Source organism: Nycticebus coucang, chromosome 8 (genome assembly GCF_027406575.1).
Source record: "Nycticebus coucang isolate mNycCou1 chromosome 8, mNycCou1.pri, whole genome shotgun sequence".
NCBI lineage: Eukaryota > Metazoa > Chordata > Mammalia > Primates > Lorisidae > Nycticebus > Nycticebus coucang.
Window position 1 is genome coordinate 77723963 of NC_069787.1, and position 17081 is coordinate 77741043.

The 17081-nt window shown below is 33.9% G+C and overlaps 1 protein-coding gene across 50 annotated transcripts in view; it reads right to left on the reverse strand.

The window, feature by feature from the left end:
• Nucleotides 1-17081, reverse strand: part of CLASP2 (cytoplasmic linker associated protein 2) — a 238037-nt gene that overhangs the window by 67591 nt on the left and 153365 nt on the right. For 21 of the 50 annotated variants that reach the window (XM_053598615.1, XM_053598623.1, XM_053598622.1 and 18 more), the window contains 7 exons: nt 15678-15848; nt 13158-13265; nt 8751-8813; nt 7708-7814; nt 6026-6049; nt 4245-4489; nt 2619-2682 (listed from right to left, as the gene is read on the reverse strand). In XM_053598615.1, the coding sequence (XP_053454590.1) occupies nt 2619-2682; nt 4245-4489; nt 6026-6049; nt 7708-7814; nt 8751-8813; nt 13158-13265; nt 15678-15848 (782 nt within the window). The remainder of the gene's footprint in view (nt 1-2618; nt 2683-4244; nt 4490-6025; nt 6050-7707; nt 7815-8750; nt 8814-13157; nt 13266-15677; nt 15849-17081) is intronic. The other 29 variants (XM_053598627.1, XM_053598633.1, XM_053598631.1 and 26 more) reach the window with 5 other exon arrangements.

Consider the following 17081-nt stretch of genomic DNA (forward strand, 5'->3'; position numbering starts at 1 on the left):
ATTATGGCCTGAAAAGTCACACTATTTATAGAAAATAATGGCTGACCCCAATACAGAACAAAATTACACTTGGAAAGAAAAGATCAAAAAGAGTTGCTTGATCCTGAAGATGGTTCTCTATAAAAATATATTAAATAATGAGAGGCATAGCTGCTATTTTAATAACATCAGGATACAAAACAAAAACTCAGATCAAACACTAAGACATTGTAAACTTGGAACAGTATGGTGACATGCCCAGTTTATTCTTAATGGATTTTTTACTGACAGAACCTCTGATGAACAATCACCAAACAAAAGCCCATTACATTGTCTTCATTGAAATGACCAAAACCCAAACCAAACCAGATGAGTCAATAAGAACTTTATGTTTGTTATAAGGCTCTAAAAAGAAAACCCAGAAAGTCACTTTTCTGATTCAACTTTTGAGAGAATTGTAACTAGCTGTCCATTATCAATTAGGGAAGGCCAAACATTTGTGCTCAGTTAAGTTCCTTTATCAGTTTTCTATTCAATTTTTTTTGCAGATTTTGGCCAGGGCTGGGTTTGAAGCTGCCATCTCCGGCATATGGGACTGGCAACCTACTCCTCTGAGCCACAGGCGCTGCCCACTATCTTTTTGTTTGTTTGTTTTTGGCCGGGTTGGGCTTGAACCCTCCACCTCTGGCATATGGAGCCCACGCCCCACTCCTTTGAGCCACAGGCGCCGCCCCTTCTATTTGATCTTTTAAAAAATGTTTCTCTTTATTACTGCATAGATACGGCATCCAACCAAATTGGATTATTGGCCTAAGAAAAAGTAAAAAAGTGTGACTTCAAGAAATAACATAGCCCTGGTCTTGTATCTTTCAGTAGGGAAGTGTTATTGAAGATCATTAATAACTATATTTTTCAAACTTGAACAGACTATTCATTAAAATGTCATTTAATAAAACAAGCTAACCTAAATAACTATCTTGTCTTTTGGCTTACATTGTGAACTAAAAATACAAAAAGTTAATTTGTTCAAGACTATCCTTTCAGGGATCATTGCTATGGTTTGTTCCTAGAGAAGTTTCTCTGAATGTGTAGAGTTTTAAAATTTTTAAAAAGTTAATTTGTTCTGAATTTATAGAAATTCTGCATTAAAGCAAGACCTGTGGCTGTAACCAGTGGTAGCAATATCAATATGAAATGTACAGTTATCTACACATTCAGTTTAAAAGTTATAAACTTAAAAAAATTTTAGCAAACTGCTTACCAAATGTATTTTCATCTTTGTCTTTTAATGAGATCTTTTATCATCAGATAAAATAAATATACCTTCTAACAGAGAGTAATTTTTGTAAAATACAGTTTTAAAGTATCAGCAATTTACTTAAATTACATGTATACTTCACTGGTTTAAATATTTAGGTGGATTTATTTATAAAATGGAATAGTAATTTTTTAAATACTGTTGCAAGTAAAGCAAATATCAAAAATAGAAAAAATGAAAAGAAAATGAGATTGTGACAATAAAGTGAAGACAAAAACAAAAAACAAACAAACAAAAAAGAAACCAAAATCAAACAAAACAGTAAAGTGAGGTTCACTGATATTTTGTTATAATTTCCTTGTCACATCTCCTTTTCACTTAGACTAGAAAGTCTCCTGTAGACACTTGGGGCCCTAAAGGAAGATATGTAAGGTTTCATCATTATCAAACACATTGCTGAAAACAGAACAAAAGACCACATTTTTAAATAGTACTATGCATGTAAACCACAATTTCACATTATACACGCAGATTATGCATGATTACTTAATTAAGTACATTTTAATTAATATTAAAACTTGAGCAAAGTTCTGGAAATTTTTATGGACTATTTTAGTGTATGAAATGTTTCTTCTTTTATATTACTGCTAAACTATGGCTAAAACTATATTTTGTTGTCTTTGTGTTATTTAACAACAATTCTTTTTGACAAAATTGTTCTTTCAAAATATTAATAGGAATAAATTTACTTAATGCAGTAATTAATCACAGAAGAAAACAAAATGTCAGAAACTTCTTCAATTTATCCCAATTATATCTTTTACAAATAGTAACCATTCTTGGTAATACAAAATACACCAAGTTGACTAAATTATAATTTAGTTGTTCTTGTAACTATACCCCTTCCAGTTTTCACTCTTAGACAATATTTCACCACAGAAGCTCAAATGATTAACAGAGAATAATTTCTAAATTATGTATGATATCAAATACTTAATTTTCTCATGAATCCTATGTACTCAATTTTGATATGAGGACAATTAATGACAATTAAGGTTATGGGGGGGGAAGCAGAAAGAGGGACGGAGGGAGGGGGGTGGGGCCTTGGTGTGTGTCACACTTTATGGGGGCAAGACATGATTGCAAGAGGGACTTTACCTAACAATTGCAATCAGTGTAACTTGGCTTATTGTACCCTCAATGAATCCCCAACAAAAAAAAAAAAAATTAATTTTCATTATGTTTGAAAATACTACTACAATTTTGAGACAATAATAAGTCAAAAATGGCTTATAGTTTTCTGCTATTATTTTACTTCTTTTATGGGTAAGGCACTGATGATACCCTATAGGAGTAAATTATCTGAAATGTTAAAACATACCTTGCCATGAGGATCAGCAAACATTCTTGTGAAAATTTCACATAATCTTTTCAGTTCAACTCGACTGCCAAGATATAAAGTGGCTAATTAATATCTTCCTGTAGAAATCATATAAAAGTGATCTTACATAGAATTAAGTTTCTTAACAACAACAAAAAGTAAAAAAGATTAATCCTTAAAATTGAGAAATGTGTGGGATTTACTAGTCAAGGATAAATATGAAGTTATCAAATCCAACAACAATTCTGTTGTAATCTACCTTAGCTTAAAGGTTAAAATTTGTGAAAATAAATATAGCTGTATTTCTTTTTTTTTTTTTTGTAGAGACAGAGTCTCACTGTACCGCCCTCGGGTAGAGTACCGTGGCGTCACACGGCTCACAGCAACCTCTAATTCTTGGGCTTACGCAATTCTCTTGCCTCAGCCTCCCGAGCAACTGGGACTATAGGCGCCCGCCACAACGCCTGGCTATTTTTTTGTTGCAGTTTGGCCGGGGCTGGGTTTGAACCCGCCACCCTCAGCATATGGGGCCGGCGCCCTACTCACTGAGCCACAGGCGCTGCCCATAGTTGTATTTCTTTAATACAGCATGGCACGTATAAGGTATGGCATTCCCAAAACATGAATCTTATCGTTTTAAAGTGCTAAGATGGTTTTTAAAATTTTGCCATTAGGGGCTAAAATCTTTCTAAACTACACCTACTCCCTTGCCATTTAAAATGATATACTGAACCTAACCTTGATGGGCTGAGAACAATATTATAATTATTTATTGCAGTGATTCATAAAGTATGTGTTATACACACACAAACATATATTAGGTAGTACATAAATAAATATTGTAAAATATTTAGTTCTAATACTTCCTAAAATAAATACACAGCAAGTACATAAAACTCTAATTTCACAAGTATCAAGTCAGTAAGCAACCTTATACATTCCACCACACATCATCAAATCTATGAAATATCTGAAGCTAGATTCTTAGAGGGGTTGATTATAAAGGTTTAAAATATTACACAGATGAGGACAATGAAGAATGAAGGGGGAAAAAAGTAAGCTAAAGCCATTGGGAAACAAAACGCAAAATAAACTTCTGTCCTTGGAGAAATTCACTCCAATTTGACTTCATCTTATACTTAAGAGTCACATGTTAGATGCATATTAAGAATATACCTTCATTTCCAAATAAGCATAAACATTTATTCCTCTTCTAAAAAATTTAGCAGAAATGAATTTTATAAACCAGTTAGCTTTATTGTTATGCACACTGTATTATTTTTATATTAAAATCAGTAACACTTTTATTGCCTTCTATTTGTGAATAAAAAGTTTCCTTTTAAACCGTTTTGTTAAACAGAGCAAGTGAATTGAAACATTTTGTAGTAACCTCTAATGGTCTTAAAGGACTGAGGCTTGGGAAAAACACTTTGATGCAACCTTTTGAATTTATGCAAGTCTGTTCATATGTTTCTAAAGTGTTACAGACACAAATTCAAGTCAAAAAGTGCTAAACTGATGGTGAAATATTTTAAGATAATACATCTCCTATGGTGCCCCATGATTGCATTAATGTACACAGCTATAATTTAATTAAAAAAAAAAAAAAAAGATAATGCATCTCACCTTAGTGTTCTCTGATTTTTTAACAAGTTCTGCAGACCCAGAAGGCCTTCCTTCCTTTCTGACCAATTGGAACTAGCGCATCTATTGAGGACTTCTGCCACGTCTTCCGTCTGCCTCATATATGTAGGAATACTACCATTTCGAGAACTATAGGAGCGTTCTGAACAAGCACTAGATGCATCGCTGTTGGCATCATCATCTGAATGCATTCCATATGATTCATATCTTCTTCGAGCAGGTTTTTTCTGTCACATATAAAGAATCACATTAGCAGTAGCCAAATGAACATACTGGTATTTTGTAATTTTTACTGACCTCAAAAAGACTGATCTCCTAATTTAAAATCAGCACGAAGCATGCTGCTAATCATTATAATAATAAAATGTCAACACTCAGTTTTTCTTCAGAAAATGTTTTAGAAGTTTGTAGAAGGTAAAATATTCTTTAAGTAGGTAAGTGGTAGCAGCAGAACAAGACCATACATAAGTTCAGATACATAAAGTGGGGAGTGCTCAAAGGGTGGGTTTTTTCCTTTTCCCTTTTCACGGAAAACCAAGAACTATTAGAATGTAAATGATAAAAATGAGTTAATAAGAAGAAAATATTACCTTTTCATTTTATTTTATTTTTATTTTTTGGAGACAGAGTCTCAAGCTGTTGCCCTCAGTAGAGTGCTGTGGCATCACAGCTCACAGCAACCTCCAGTTCCAGGGCTTAAGCGATTCTCTTGCCTCAGCCTCCCAAGTAGTTGGGACTACAGGTGCCCACAACAACGCCTGGCTATTTTTTGGTTGTAGTTGTCATTGTTTGGCAGGCCTGGGCTGGATTCGAACCCGTCAGCTCTGGTGTACGTGGCTGGCGCCTTAGCTGCTTGAGCTACAGGCGCAGAGCCAATACTACTTTTTTAAAGGAATAGTACAATGGATTAGATAAATGTACGTTTCCCATGTATAAAGTTCTATTTTTTCCTGTTTCTCTACCTTCTCTTTCCTCTAGTCCCTTACTTCCCCTACCACTTCTCTTGCTACTTTTCCTTCTCTTTTTCCCAATCCTCATGTCTCCTAAAGAAGTAAAATACAAAAAATGAAAAACTATTTTGCTTACTAGGCTCTTCTCAATGTGTCTATATTATCTATTTCAAAAAATATTAAAACATATTTTTATATTATTCCAAAAACATATTCCTTTGATTTCTTTATATCTATGGCTATTATTAATATATGTAACTGCCAATTACACCTAATATTTTAAAATATTAAAAGTGAAATGAGAGAACAAATGGTTTATTTAAGATTTCCTTGTAAGAGTTAAAAACAAATCTTTATGTAATTTGATATCTGAACTTTGTCTAGTGGTGAAGATGAAGTACAATTAATTTTTAAAAATTTCAGGTAACAGTAAGTTATCTCCAAAATCTAAAAGAAATACAATTTGAACTTAAAATAGTTTTATAATGATTTTTCCCTCACTAAATACCCTACATTGACTTAGAAACACCAGAGTAATTGAGAATGGTAATACTGTGATGTTTCCGTGTTGGCTCCACGACCAATTTTGCCACAGATGTCAGTGTGGACGGCCTCACCTCACTTGTATGAAGTAGCCAGGACTAGCACCCCCAGAAAGACACTATTCAAGCAGTTACCTCTCTCTTGATAATAATATTTATAGAAAAACAGATGTATGTCTAAGAGTTTAACGACCATCATTTGTTAAGCCGATGAAGGAAAAAAAAAAAGTTTATGGTATCAGAAGATGTCAGAAAATAGTAATGTCTATACCTTAGTCCGTATGTCTCCTAAGAGCTGAGAGCAGTAAATTTTTAAAGAGAAAAGTTGAAATAATGAAGAACATTTTGCTAAATAGCACAATGAAGTAGGCATTAACAATGCCCGTGATAAGAAACATAAAGTGTTTTAACATATAAATACAAAAGAACTACTTATTAACAGGCTATATCTTTAATCTTGTCAATATCCTTTACTTCAAAGAGATATATCTAAGCTACAAAAATGTTCTCATAAACCAGAGTCCCCAAAGAACTCAAAATATTTTTATTATTTGGATTCTTTTGTCATTTCAAAAATTAAATTTATATCTATGATTCTCTCCAGATACAAATCATGCTTAATAGTTGCCTAAAATTTGAGAGTTGTAACTGGAGTTATCTACACTATGCAAATAATAAAAGTAGACTAAAACAGATTATTGGGATTCAGATTTTAGCCTTTGTGGCTAAATACTTCTCATATAACTCAAACTCACCATTTTGGGATAATCTACTCCATTTATAATATTTGTATAAGCAGAATTTAACTGGTAAATATTTCAATTAAAAAAATCTCAAAACATTGAGAAACACAGTGATGAGGAATAGTCTATATAAAACATCTGATCAATTTAATATCATCAGAACAAGATGTGATCAATATATTCCATGCCCAAGAGAACAAAGTCCTAGATCAGTTATATTAACTTATAAAAAAAATAATCAAATGGCTGAGATAAAGAGACAAAGTTCAGCACACATAGATCGTTAGAGCAGAACTATACATGTGAAGATATTTAGCTATCATCAATGAATTTTTTTTTTTTTTTGACTGAGTCTTGCTCTGTCACACCAACTACAGTGCAGTGGTGTTATTACAGCTCACTGCAATCTCTTAACTTCTGAGCTCAAGCGATCTTCCAGCCTCAGCCTCCTTAGTAGCTGGAAATATAGGGATGTGACCCCATGCCTGGTTAATTTTTTAATTTTTTTGTAGAGACAGGAACTCAGTCCTGCTGAGACTAGTCTTGAAATTCTGGCCTCAAGCAACCTCTCACCTCAGCCTCCCAAAATGGTAGGATTACAGGTGTAAGCCACTGTGCCTGGCTAAGAATATGTTTTGTTTTTTTCTTTTGACCTTTGGGATCTACACATAGAATATGTTTTTAAATCTCGCTGTGTTCGGCATAAAGAACCAAGAATTATACCTAATTATAAGATAGAATACATCTTGATTATAATTTGCTTTGAGGCTGTACTATCCTTCAGCTTAGAAAATACAAATTTTACAAAACTACAAAGGATTACACAAAATCTGACCCCAACTAGGACAATCCCTAAATACTCAAGGTTATGCTAGCCTCAAAATTACATGCTTGTAAGTGTATGTTTATATACTAATCTGTTCTTACCTTTGGTATACTACAGTGCATAAAACAAATTACTATATTAAAGACATGAATATTTACATTCTTGACATCCCATCAGTATTACTGGCCTGGCCTTAAAATTCTGAATAATACAGATCAAGGATTAATTATATTGCTGTACTTTATAAACTGTTCATGTTTCATCTTCCTAGATATAATTAAGAAGAATTTTCCCATCCCCTTTCCCACATGCATGGACTGTATTACTCATACATTAGTTTCATAAGTACAACATTTATAATGATAAAGAAATGGAGAGGAGTACCAAGGCATCTGCTACTGCTTCTTCCACGTCAGAACCTGTGTTCAGGACTCGCATGGCACTGACAGAAGATGACAGTCGGCTTGACTGGCTAATCCCATACCCTGGACCTAATTTATTAAAAGAAGGAAAATAGATTTGAAGGAGTCATAAATATAATAGAGTCAAGTTGGGAAATTTAAGAACTTTAAGAGAGGGGAAAAAAAACCAATGGGGCAAAGCATTTTAAAAGCAGTATCATATGTTCTGGGCACATTTAATTTTCAGTAAAATAAACATAGAAGGCAATTAAAATTATTGACAATGTGTGGAAAATAAATTTAAAGAATAGTAGTTACTTATGACAAGGTAGAAGAACGCATGGCTGGTTGACCAAAGGGCTTGCATATCTATAGCCCTTTAATTAATCCAGTTCAGACAAATCTCATCCATACAGCTGAACCACAGAGTAACTCAGAATAAAGATCATCCTCAACCAATTATGGTTAGGGAGTTCAATGAAGGCATATAGGAAATTTACAAGGAAAAAAAGCTTTAATTATTATTCCTTCTTCTTTAAGATAAGTTAGTTTCATTCTATTATATAACTAAGACAAATCATTTGATAAGTGTCTACTATGTGCCCAACGTTCTGAGGTATGTAAAGACAAACCAGAGATGAGTTCTCCCACTCAACTGCTTTCTATACCATCATTTACAATTAAAACACTTCATCCACCATTTTGGTTTTTTTTTTTAAACACATTTACAAAGATGTACATAACTGAGAACACAAAACAATTCTGTATTTAAAAATGACATAAGGGGTTATACAAAAGAAAAATGTCCATCTGCCAGTAAGAAAAATGCTCATGAGCTTGCTGAAGGGGAAAAAGTTACTTGGTGGAAAAGAAAAAAAAAAAACACACAAATAATTTAGTCTTCAGCAAATCAAATGTAAATAAAATAAATCAATTTTAAAACATGAATATTATTCACTGGAAACTAAAAAGGACACAAATCTGAGATGAATGCCAGATGACAGTGAAAATGTACTCATCCTTCACCTGAGGCCCCATACACATCGGGGGCGTAGAGGGCACCAGTTGATCTGGAATGGTGTCTGGAGGCTGGAATAACAGGACCATACAAACCTCATCTATTACCACAGAAACAAGGAATAGTGGCAGCACTACTGTCAGGCAAGGAGAGTTAGTTAACACTGGTGTTACTTTTAATAGATAATGATCAGAATATTGCCAAATAGGGCAACTGAACATTAGCATTGCAACCTCATCCCTGACACACAAATACATCTCACACCTAAGTAGACAGACATAGGCCTACAAAAGACAAAGAAGTATTTAAATGGAAGGAAATGTCAAAAGTACAAGAATGAAACAACAACAACAAAAAACCCAAACATTATAGTTAAAAAAAAAAACCACTATGGTAACTCATAACTAATAATAATCTTATCTCCTTTCATTCTAGCACCCAATGAGGCAGTTAATAATATTCCAGATTACAGGTGGTGCTGCGATTTAAATATTTGTCCCCCACCCCATTTATACGCTGAAATCCTAATCCTCAAGATGATGGTATTAGGTGCAGCCTTTTGGAGGCAATTAGGCCCTCATTACTGGGATTAGTGCCCTTATAAAGAGCTAGTTAGCTTTTTCTAACATGTAGGGACAACTTACGAAGTAGGAAATAATATGAGAAATAAATTTCTGTCATTTATAAGTACCTAACTATGGTACTTTTGTTATAGTAGCCCAAATGACCCAAAACAGATGGGGAAACTGAAGTATAGGGAGAGGTTATTTGGTCAAAGCCACACTACTTATAAATGATACTTCTCAGTATCTATATTTTTTCAAGTCCTCTTCTCATAAACACTCATACTGTTCAAAAGATTATACACGTCATTTATGTTAACATAAACATTTTCCATAATAGCTCATAGAGTATAAATTCTGCATTCAGGAGTAGGTTATTTAATATCAAGGCACATTTGAATAATTTAACCAAAGAACCTAAAAGTTGTGATGTCTTCATATTGCTCTAAAATCTAGATTAGCATTATTTTCCATTTTAGACCTTAAAATCCTAATTTTCATATAGCCATAAAGTCAATCTATCTCTTACACAAATAAATATCCAGGAAAAATGCATTTTAATATTTCATAAAATATTACTTTTATTTTAAAAGTTATTCTTCTTCAGATATACTAATTAGAATAGTTAAAATATTTTTTATTACAAGAGTTACTCTTTCCTTTCCTATAAGACAGCCTTGATAAACAGGAAAATGAGCAAAAAGTTAAGAAAAAGAAGTATTAAAGAAAATGCTGCATTAAATGTTTAATCAGCCCTGAAAGGTGAATGGCATCATTAGTAAAATATAGTAACACATAACTAATTTTAATTGTACCTAACAGAAATACTTTTTATAATGGTGAGAAAGAGTTGAACAAATGTGGAAATGCCTAGTAGATGAAAATCTTAGAAAAACTTTACAGAATCAATAGTTATTTGTAACCAGACGTAACATGTAAGATTTGTTTTTGTAAGAAACAAAATTAAAAAGACCCAATAAAATAAACTTCATTTATTTAATAAATGTGCAAGTTACAGAAAAGTTCAGCTTTGCTTAGTTCTGATTTATTTCTGATGTCTTAGGGCCCTCACTAAATTATTTTAAATTATAATAAAGCATAGCCTTGTGACACATATGAATGCACAACAAGCTATGAGGTTTACATGCTGAATGGGAATATTCAAAGTCATAGGTGACAAGAGAATTCCACCAGATAAACAAATATAGTAAGGACCACAGAATGCAGCCATATATAATTAAAAATGGGAATGGGAGGAAAACTTAATCTCTGGGAATGCTACTCTTCATCCCTACAAAACAAATAAGGTTAGTCTGCTGTTTGCTATGCAGTATCCAAAAAAAAAAGGGCTATAAATAACTGAGTCTTTCTAAAACTATATGACTAAAAGTTTAATCATCTTTAGCCCAAATAGGAACTTCCATGGGAATCAGAAAAACTGCTTCCTTTAATAAAATTTAAGTAATTTGTTAAATGGAAGCTTTGAGCTGAATCTAAAAAAATTAGTTACTAGACAACATATTGCTTTAAAAATTGGCATACTGTGTTTAATTTTAAAGTAATTAATTAGTAGTGTATTATAAACCTCCTCTAATCTCTGACTATTGTACAGTTTTGAACGGTACAGAAATGCATTTTGGATTCTCCTGGATATGTTTTTTAGTAATTCTGTGATACTGGCATTATTCAAAGATGTCATACCATTAAAAAAACCGAGGTCCTAGCCATTAACGTATAATGAAACTGTTTCTAGGATAAATGATTAGAGCTTCAAGAGGAAGAGGTGGAGCAATAGTGAGTGGTAGCAGTGATGATGAGCATAATGACATACTTGGTAAGTGAGTGCTCACTGTATGCCAATCACTTCCCTGAGTGAGTTTTCCTTTAACTCTTTTTTATGAGTCTTTGAAACAATCCTGAGAAGTACATACCATTATGAAACTTGTTTTATAGAAGAGCAAACCTGGGTATAGAAAGATTAGAGAGCTGGGTATGAACACAGACCATTTGAGCCTAGAACATATGTTCTTTTTTTTTTTTTTTGTAGAGACAGAGTCTCACCTTATCGCCCTCGGTAGAGTGCCGTGGCGTCACACAGCTCACAGCAACCTCTAAATCCTTGGGCTCAGGCAATTCTCTTGACTCAGCCTCCCAAGTAGCTGGGACTACAGGCGCCCGCCACAACGCCCGGCTATTTTTTTTTTTGTTGCAGTTTGGCCGGGGCTGGGTTTGAACCCGCCACCCTCGGCACATGGGGCCGGCGTCCTACCCGCTGAGCCACAGGCACCACCCAGAACATATGTTCTTAAACAATACATACTTACTCCACTTCCCTCAATTCAAAGTAGCATGCTTACTTTATTAAACAAATGTAGGATTTTTTTCATTTCTTTAAACATATATGGATGAAGATGTACCACATATGTATATGTGTACATTCACACACACTCTACAGACTTGATTGTGTATGAACTACAAATATCCCTGGCAAAGTATCTACCATACACAGCCTTAATGATACTTTAGCACCTTCCCACAGAGGGAAGGGAAAGAAGGAAACTTTTGGCACCCTGGCTGGTACACAAACAAGGGATAGGACAACTATGTCCCTAGTTTACAGGCGTTTTCTAGTTCAATACAGGATAGTCTTAGTGATATATTTGAGCCAAATGGCCCAGAGAATAAGAAATTAATCACTAGAAATTCTATGCTAGTATATCTATTTGAAGAAATAAGAATTCCAATAAAGAACAAATAGAATTATGTCTATCCAAAGTCTGAAGAGCAAATTTCTAAGTATTATAGTACATACCATGTTGTGCCAAAAGAAAAACATCTAAAATGCGTTTGTGAATATAAACAAAGTACTAGTTAAAATGCTGAAGGATCATGTACAAATTACAAAGATTCTCTATGTAAAAAACTGTGCCTCTCCAGTTATCCTAAAAATAATAAAGATTTAATTAATTAATTAATTATTTTTTGAGACAGAGTCTTAAGCTGTCACCCTGGGTACAGTGCTGTGGCAACACAGCTCGCAGCAACCTCAAACTCTTGGCCTTAAGCAATTCTCTTGCCTCAGCCTCCCAAGCAGCTAGGACTACAGGCACCTGCCACAACACCTGGCTATTTTGTTGCTGTAGTTGTCATTGTCTGGCAGGCCGGGGCTGGATTTGAACCTGTCAGCTCTGGTGTATGTGGCTGGCGCCCTAGCCGCTGAGCTATAGGCGCCAAGCCAATAATAAGGATTTTAATATTTTTATATATAGTATCATAATCAAGCTTATAATACAATCTCTATAATCAGGTTGTGAAGCAGGGACGTGACATGAACTAATATAATACATTGGAAATAACTATTAAATTATAAAATACTATAAAAACGTTAATCCCTCTCATTGGGATAATAAGTAGTTCATATATTACTTTTGGGGACTCTTTCTAGCAACCTAATTAAATAATCTAAGTTGAAATGTCAATATTTTTCTTGAAAGGACTAAAGTATTTATTTTACTAAACTAAGTTGTCCACATTTCACTTGGGAATAAATATTTAAATTTTATCTTTAAATTTCGTTTTGAATTCAATATTTTGAAGTTTAAATCTATGTAACATTTACTTGATTTATAAAGGCAATTCTTTAATACAATAACTTGTTCATTTGACACAAGTAAATCTAGTCAAAGGAGTTCCCCCCAAATCTACTTTTCTTCTCAGTCTTTCCTCAAAATGACAGAAAAGAGATAGGTTTAAAGACAGTCAATAAAAAGCTAAATGCTACGTATCTTGAAGTTATCGCTTGCTAAAAACAGAAGGGGAAAGCAATACACCTCACACCTGCCCAACACGTACCAAGGGGCTGAAAAGAGCGAACAGGACTGGTATCCCTGCTGCTCTCCCGACTAGCTTCTCGGCTGCATCCTTGACTCACACTTGGTCGAGGAATACGACTGCTTCGGGCTGGTATGAAGCAACATCAGCACAGCAAGGAAGAAAACAGAAGACAGAATTCGTATTTAAAAAATTTTTATTTTCTTTTTCTAAAAACTGATCAATGATTTTTTTCTAAGATTGAAATTACTATAGATAAAGCATTACCAGGAATAATTTAAATTTCTTAAGTATGGTACTCTAGTTTATATAAGATTAGAAGGTAAAACAATATTTTACCAAAATAAAAAGGCTATAAATAAAAAGATTTAAAATACTGTATAACATAGTAAAATTCAGTTTTCCTTTGTCGACTGAACTATGAAGACTTCGATCTTTTTTTATATCTTAGGTTTTTAACAGGGGGAAAAATCTATACATTTCAAATATTAAACTAATGTATAATAATATCCATTCTTAAGTTTTCAGTTTAAGATAAAGAGGGAAAAATGAGCCAATGTTTTCAATTTTCATAGGTTTTTTTCACTCCTCACAAATAAAAAACCACAAATACAAGTACAGAAAAATAAATAACAAACATGGGTGAAAACTGATTCAAAGTGAAGTAGAGAACTTAAAATATAATATCTGGAAAATAAACAGAAGTGAATCAACCTAGATAAAAAACTTCAGTGGCTCTTTGGACCAAATATCAGGCAAAACATAAATGAAAAGTGGTACTAAGGACATTAATTCAAAATTTGTTGGTCTAAAAGGAATCTGTGCTACCTAATGAATAAAGACATACACAAATAATGCTTCAAAAAACTTGACTTACTACACAAAATTTCTAAGGAACATATTTCAGAATGTGTATGAGCAAAGCAAAGGAGTAAATTAAAAAACAGACTGAGGATCAAAGAAGTAGCAAATGGGAGGCTCCCAAGATGACAGCTGAGCAAGAGGCCCAGATAGCAACTAATCCAGAGTAACTGGAAGAAGTCTCCAGAAAATAAGAAACTCCATATAATAATATTATTGAAGAGGCAGCAATACTAGGAGATATGAGACTTATACATTATTCTTAATCATTTTCCAAACAGAAAGCAAACTAAATGTGGCATAATTTTAAGTAACTGGTAGGACTGTAAGAAAGGAGAATTCATTTCTGCATAATAGGAACGTTCTCTTTCAAGTGGTCCTAATACTTGAGTGTTAAATTCAGCGTACCTTTGTGAAAAAAAGAGGTCATAGCACACTCTCTTGGCAGCAAACAACATTTATTTACTCATAACACAGTAAACGTTATTTATAGCTTTTCTACTTTTAAAGATAACTTATAGAACAGATACATAAGACTTGCTTATGGATGTAGATGAGAACATAAGTGTAAACATTAATAACATGAGAATAAAAATGATAAATTTAAGATAGCAGAAGGTAAAGGGAAAAGTATGGAAGATATTGATTGAAGCTGATGGAACAAGAAATATAAATACAAGTATATTCTTTAAAGTTACAAAATCTACTAAAGACATAAAACAATGAAAAACAAATGATTAAAACACATTGAAGGCTTGGTGCCTATAGCTCAGCTATAGGGTGCCAGCCACATACACCAGGTCTGGTGGGTTCGAACCAGGCCTGGGCCTGCCAAACAACAATGACAACTACAACAACAACAACGACAACAAAAATAGCCACGCATTGTGGTGGGCACCGGTAGTCCCAGCTATTTGGGAGGCTGAGGTAAGAGAATTGCTTAAGCCCAAGAGTTTCAGGTTGCTGTGAGCTGTGATGCCACAGCACTCTACCAAGGGCAACAAAGTGAGACTCTGTCTCAAAACAAAACAAACACGTTGAAGTATTTAGGGGACTTCTGGGCATAAAAGATCAAGTAGCAGCTATCCTAAGGATAAAGTCAACACCATGACTGATAAAGCAAAAAGGGAAGAAGGGAGAGTAAGAAAACAGATAGACCTCAAAGACTATATATAATCTCCAAACTTTTCAGTTAAAAAAGCCAGTAAATCCCCTTTTATTAAGAAGACTTCAATTATAATTTCTGTTACCCAAAATTTAAAGTATCCTTGTCAATACACAGAGAAAAAAACTAAAGTTAATTAGTATTTGAATAGGACTGAACTACAATCCCAATGTCAAATGTAAGCAGCTAACATATGTATATATATTTATGTGTATATATATAAAATATGTTGTGAATTCCATATATTTATATATATACACACATTAATGTGTGTATATATATATAAAATATGTTGTAAATTCCATAATAACCTTGCTGTTTAAAATATGAGGTATAGTTTTTGAAATACCTATGAACTACACTTTTAAGATAAGATACTCGTTCAATTTATAATCTGTATTTCAACTGTTGAATTTTTGTTTTCTTCTACTCATATTCCAAAGTCTTAAATGCTACCAATGCCTGAAATATTAAAAACAAATAGAAGGGCATAAATCTCACAAAAAACATCTTACCCACTGAAAGCCTAGATGGACTAGCCTCTCTGCTACAGCCCTGACTCCGTGGTATCTTGCTTCTTTTCTGCGCCGAGGCTGAATTAACCAGGACTCTTTGAACACCAGAGCTCACAGTGGAGAGGGCTGTTGTGGTAAGAACTCTTCCTGGAGATCCAGAACGGCTGCCAGCTGAACACCAAACACATATACAAATGTTAAAATGTAAACTCCAAGAGAACTTGCTGAAAAGAAAAAAATTCAAGAACTATATCAGAGAAAACTGTGATAGTATGGCAGGTTCTAAGTTCAAAGGAAATGGACTGAAGAAGATTCATATATAACTTTAATTGTAGAAAAATACACTATATATGCTAACACTGAATGGTAAATCACCTAAAACATATCTTCAGGGCTCCCCTCCACCCCGGGGGGAGTAATGAGATACTATGTTTAATAAGGACAACACTATTGTGACTTTTACACCACCAATAATATATCATCATAAAAGATTTCCAAAGAAATCATTTATCTGACAATACATTTCATATGACTAAAATGCTATGTGTGAGAAGGCTATATACAACCACCCATCATTTAACAACAGGAATACAACTAAGAAATGGGTTGTTAGGTGATTTTGTCATCACATGAATATCACAAGAGTATACTCACACAGTCCTAGATGGTAAAGCTTTTATCAACATTTAAAATATAATTTTCTAAAATTTAGAAATGTATCTAGTAGCTAAATACCCATATGCCAGAGGTGGCGGGTTCGAGCCCAGCCCTGGCCAAAAACTGCAAAAAAAAAAAAAATCTTCATGAAAGCAACTATCTCCTTCCCTGGGTATGCCCACATGTATAGACATGTATAGTCTTACCCAATCGGGCTTTATTTCCACAGAGACTCAAAGGCCAATGGGGAGGATGAGCATGGAATATCAAAAAGGGAGAAGCTCTCAGTGTAGAGCAGGGAATAAGAGGACTAAGGTGAATATATGGGAGTGTCTTCCCTTTCTCAAGTGGGAGGTGACTTTACTTCTAGCCAGCTCTGTCTTGAGGTAATACTGGCCAAGTCTTGGTATGTTTCAAAAGTGAAAGCTTTGAAATTCCCAGTTTTTATCATGAACAAGGGCAGGCTGGATGTGGTCCATGAGGTGCTGATCTGTGATTCCTGCTACAGTTTTCTGGGTATTGTCTTGCTGAGTACAACCTGCAATTTTCCAGCACACAAAAGAAAACCTATTTCCCAGTGGTGATAGCTGATTGTAAAACAAAGCAGTACTTCCAATGAAATTAACAATTTATTATTTAATAGATGATCTAATGCATACCCACATAGGAGAAAAACTCATTTCAATTCAAGTTGTGGAGAAGGATAATGGGGGAAAGGGATGGGGTGCTCTTACTGAATGGGCACCA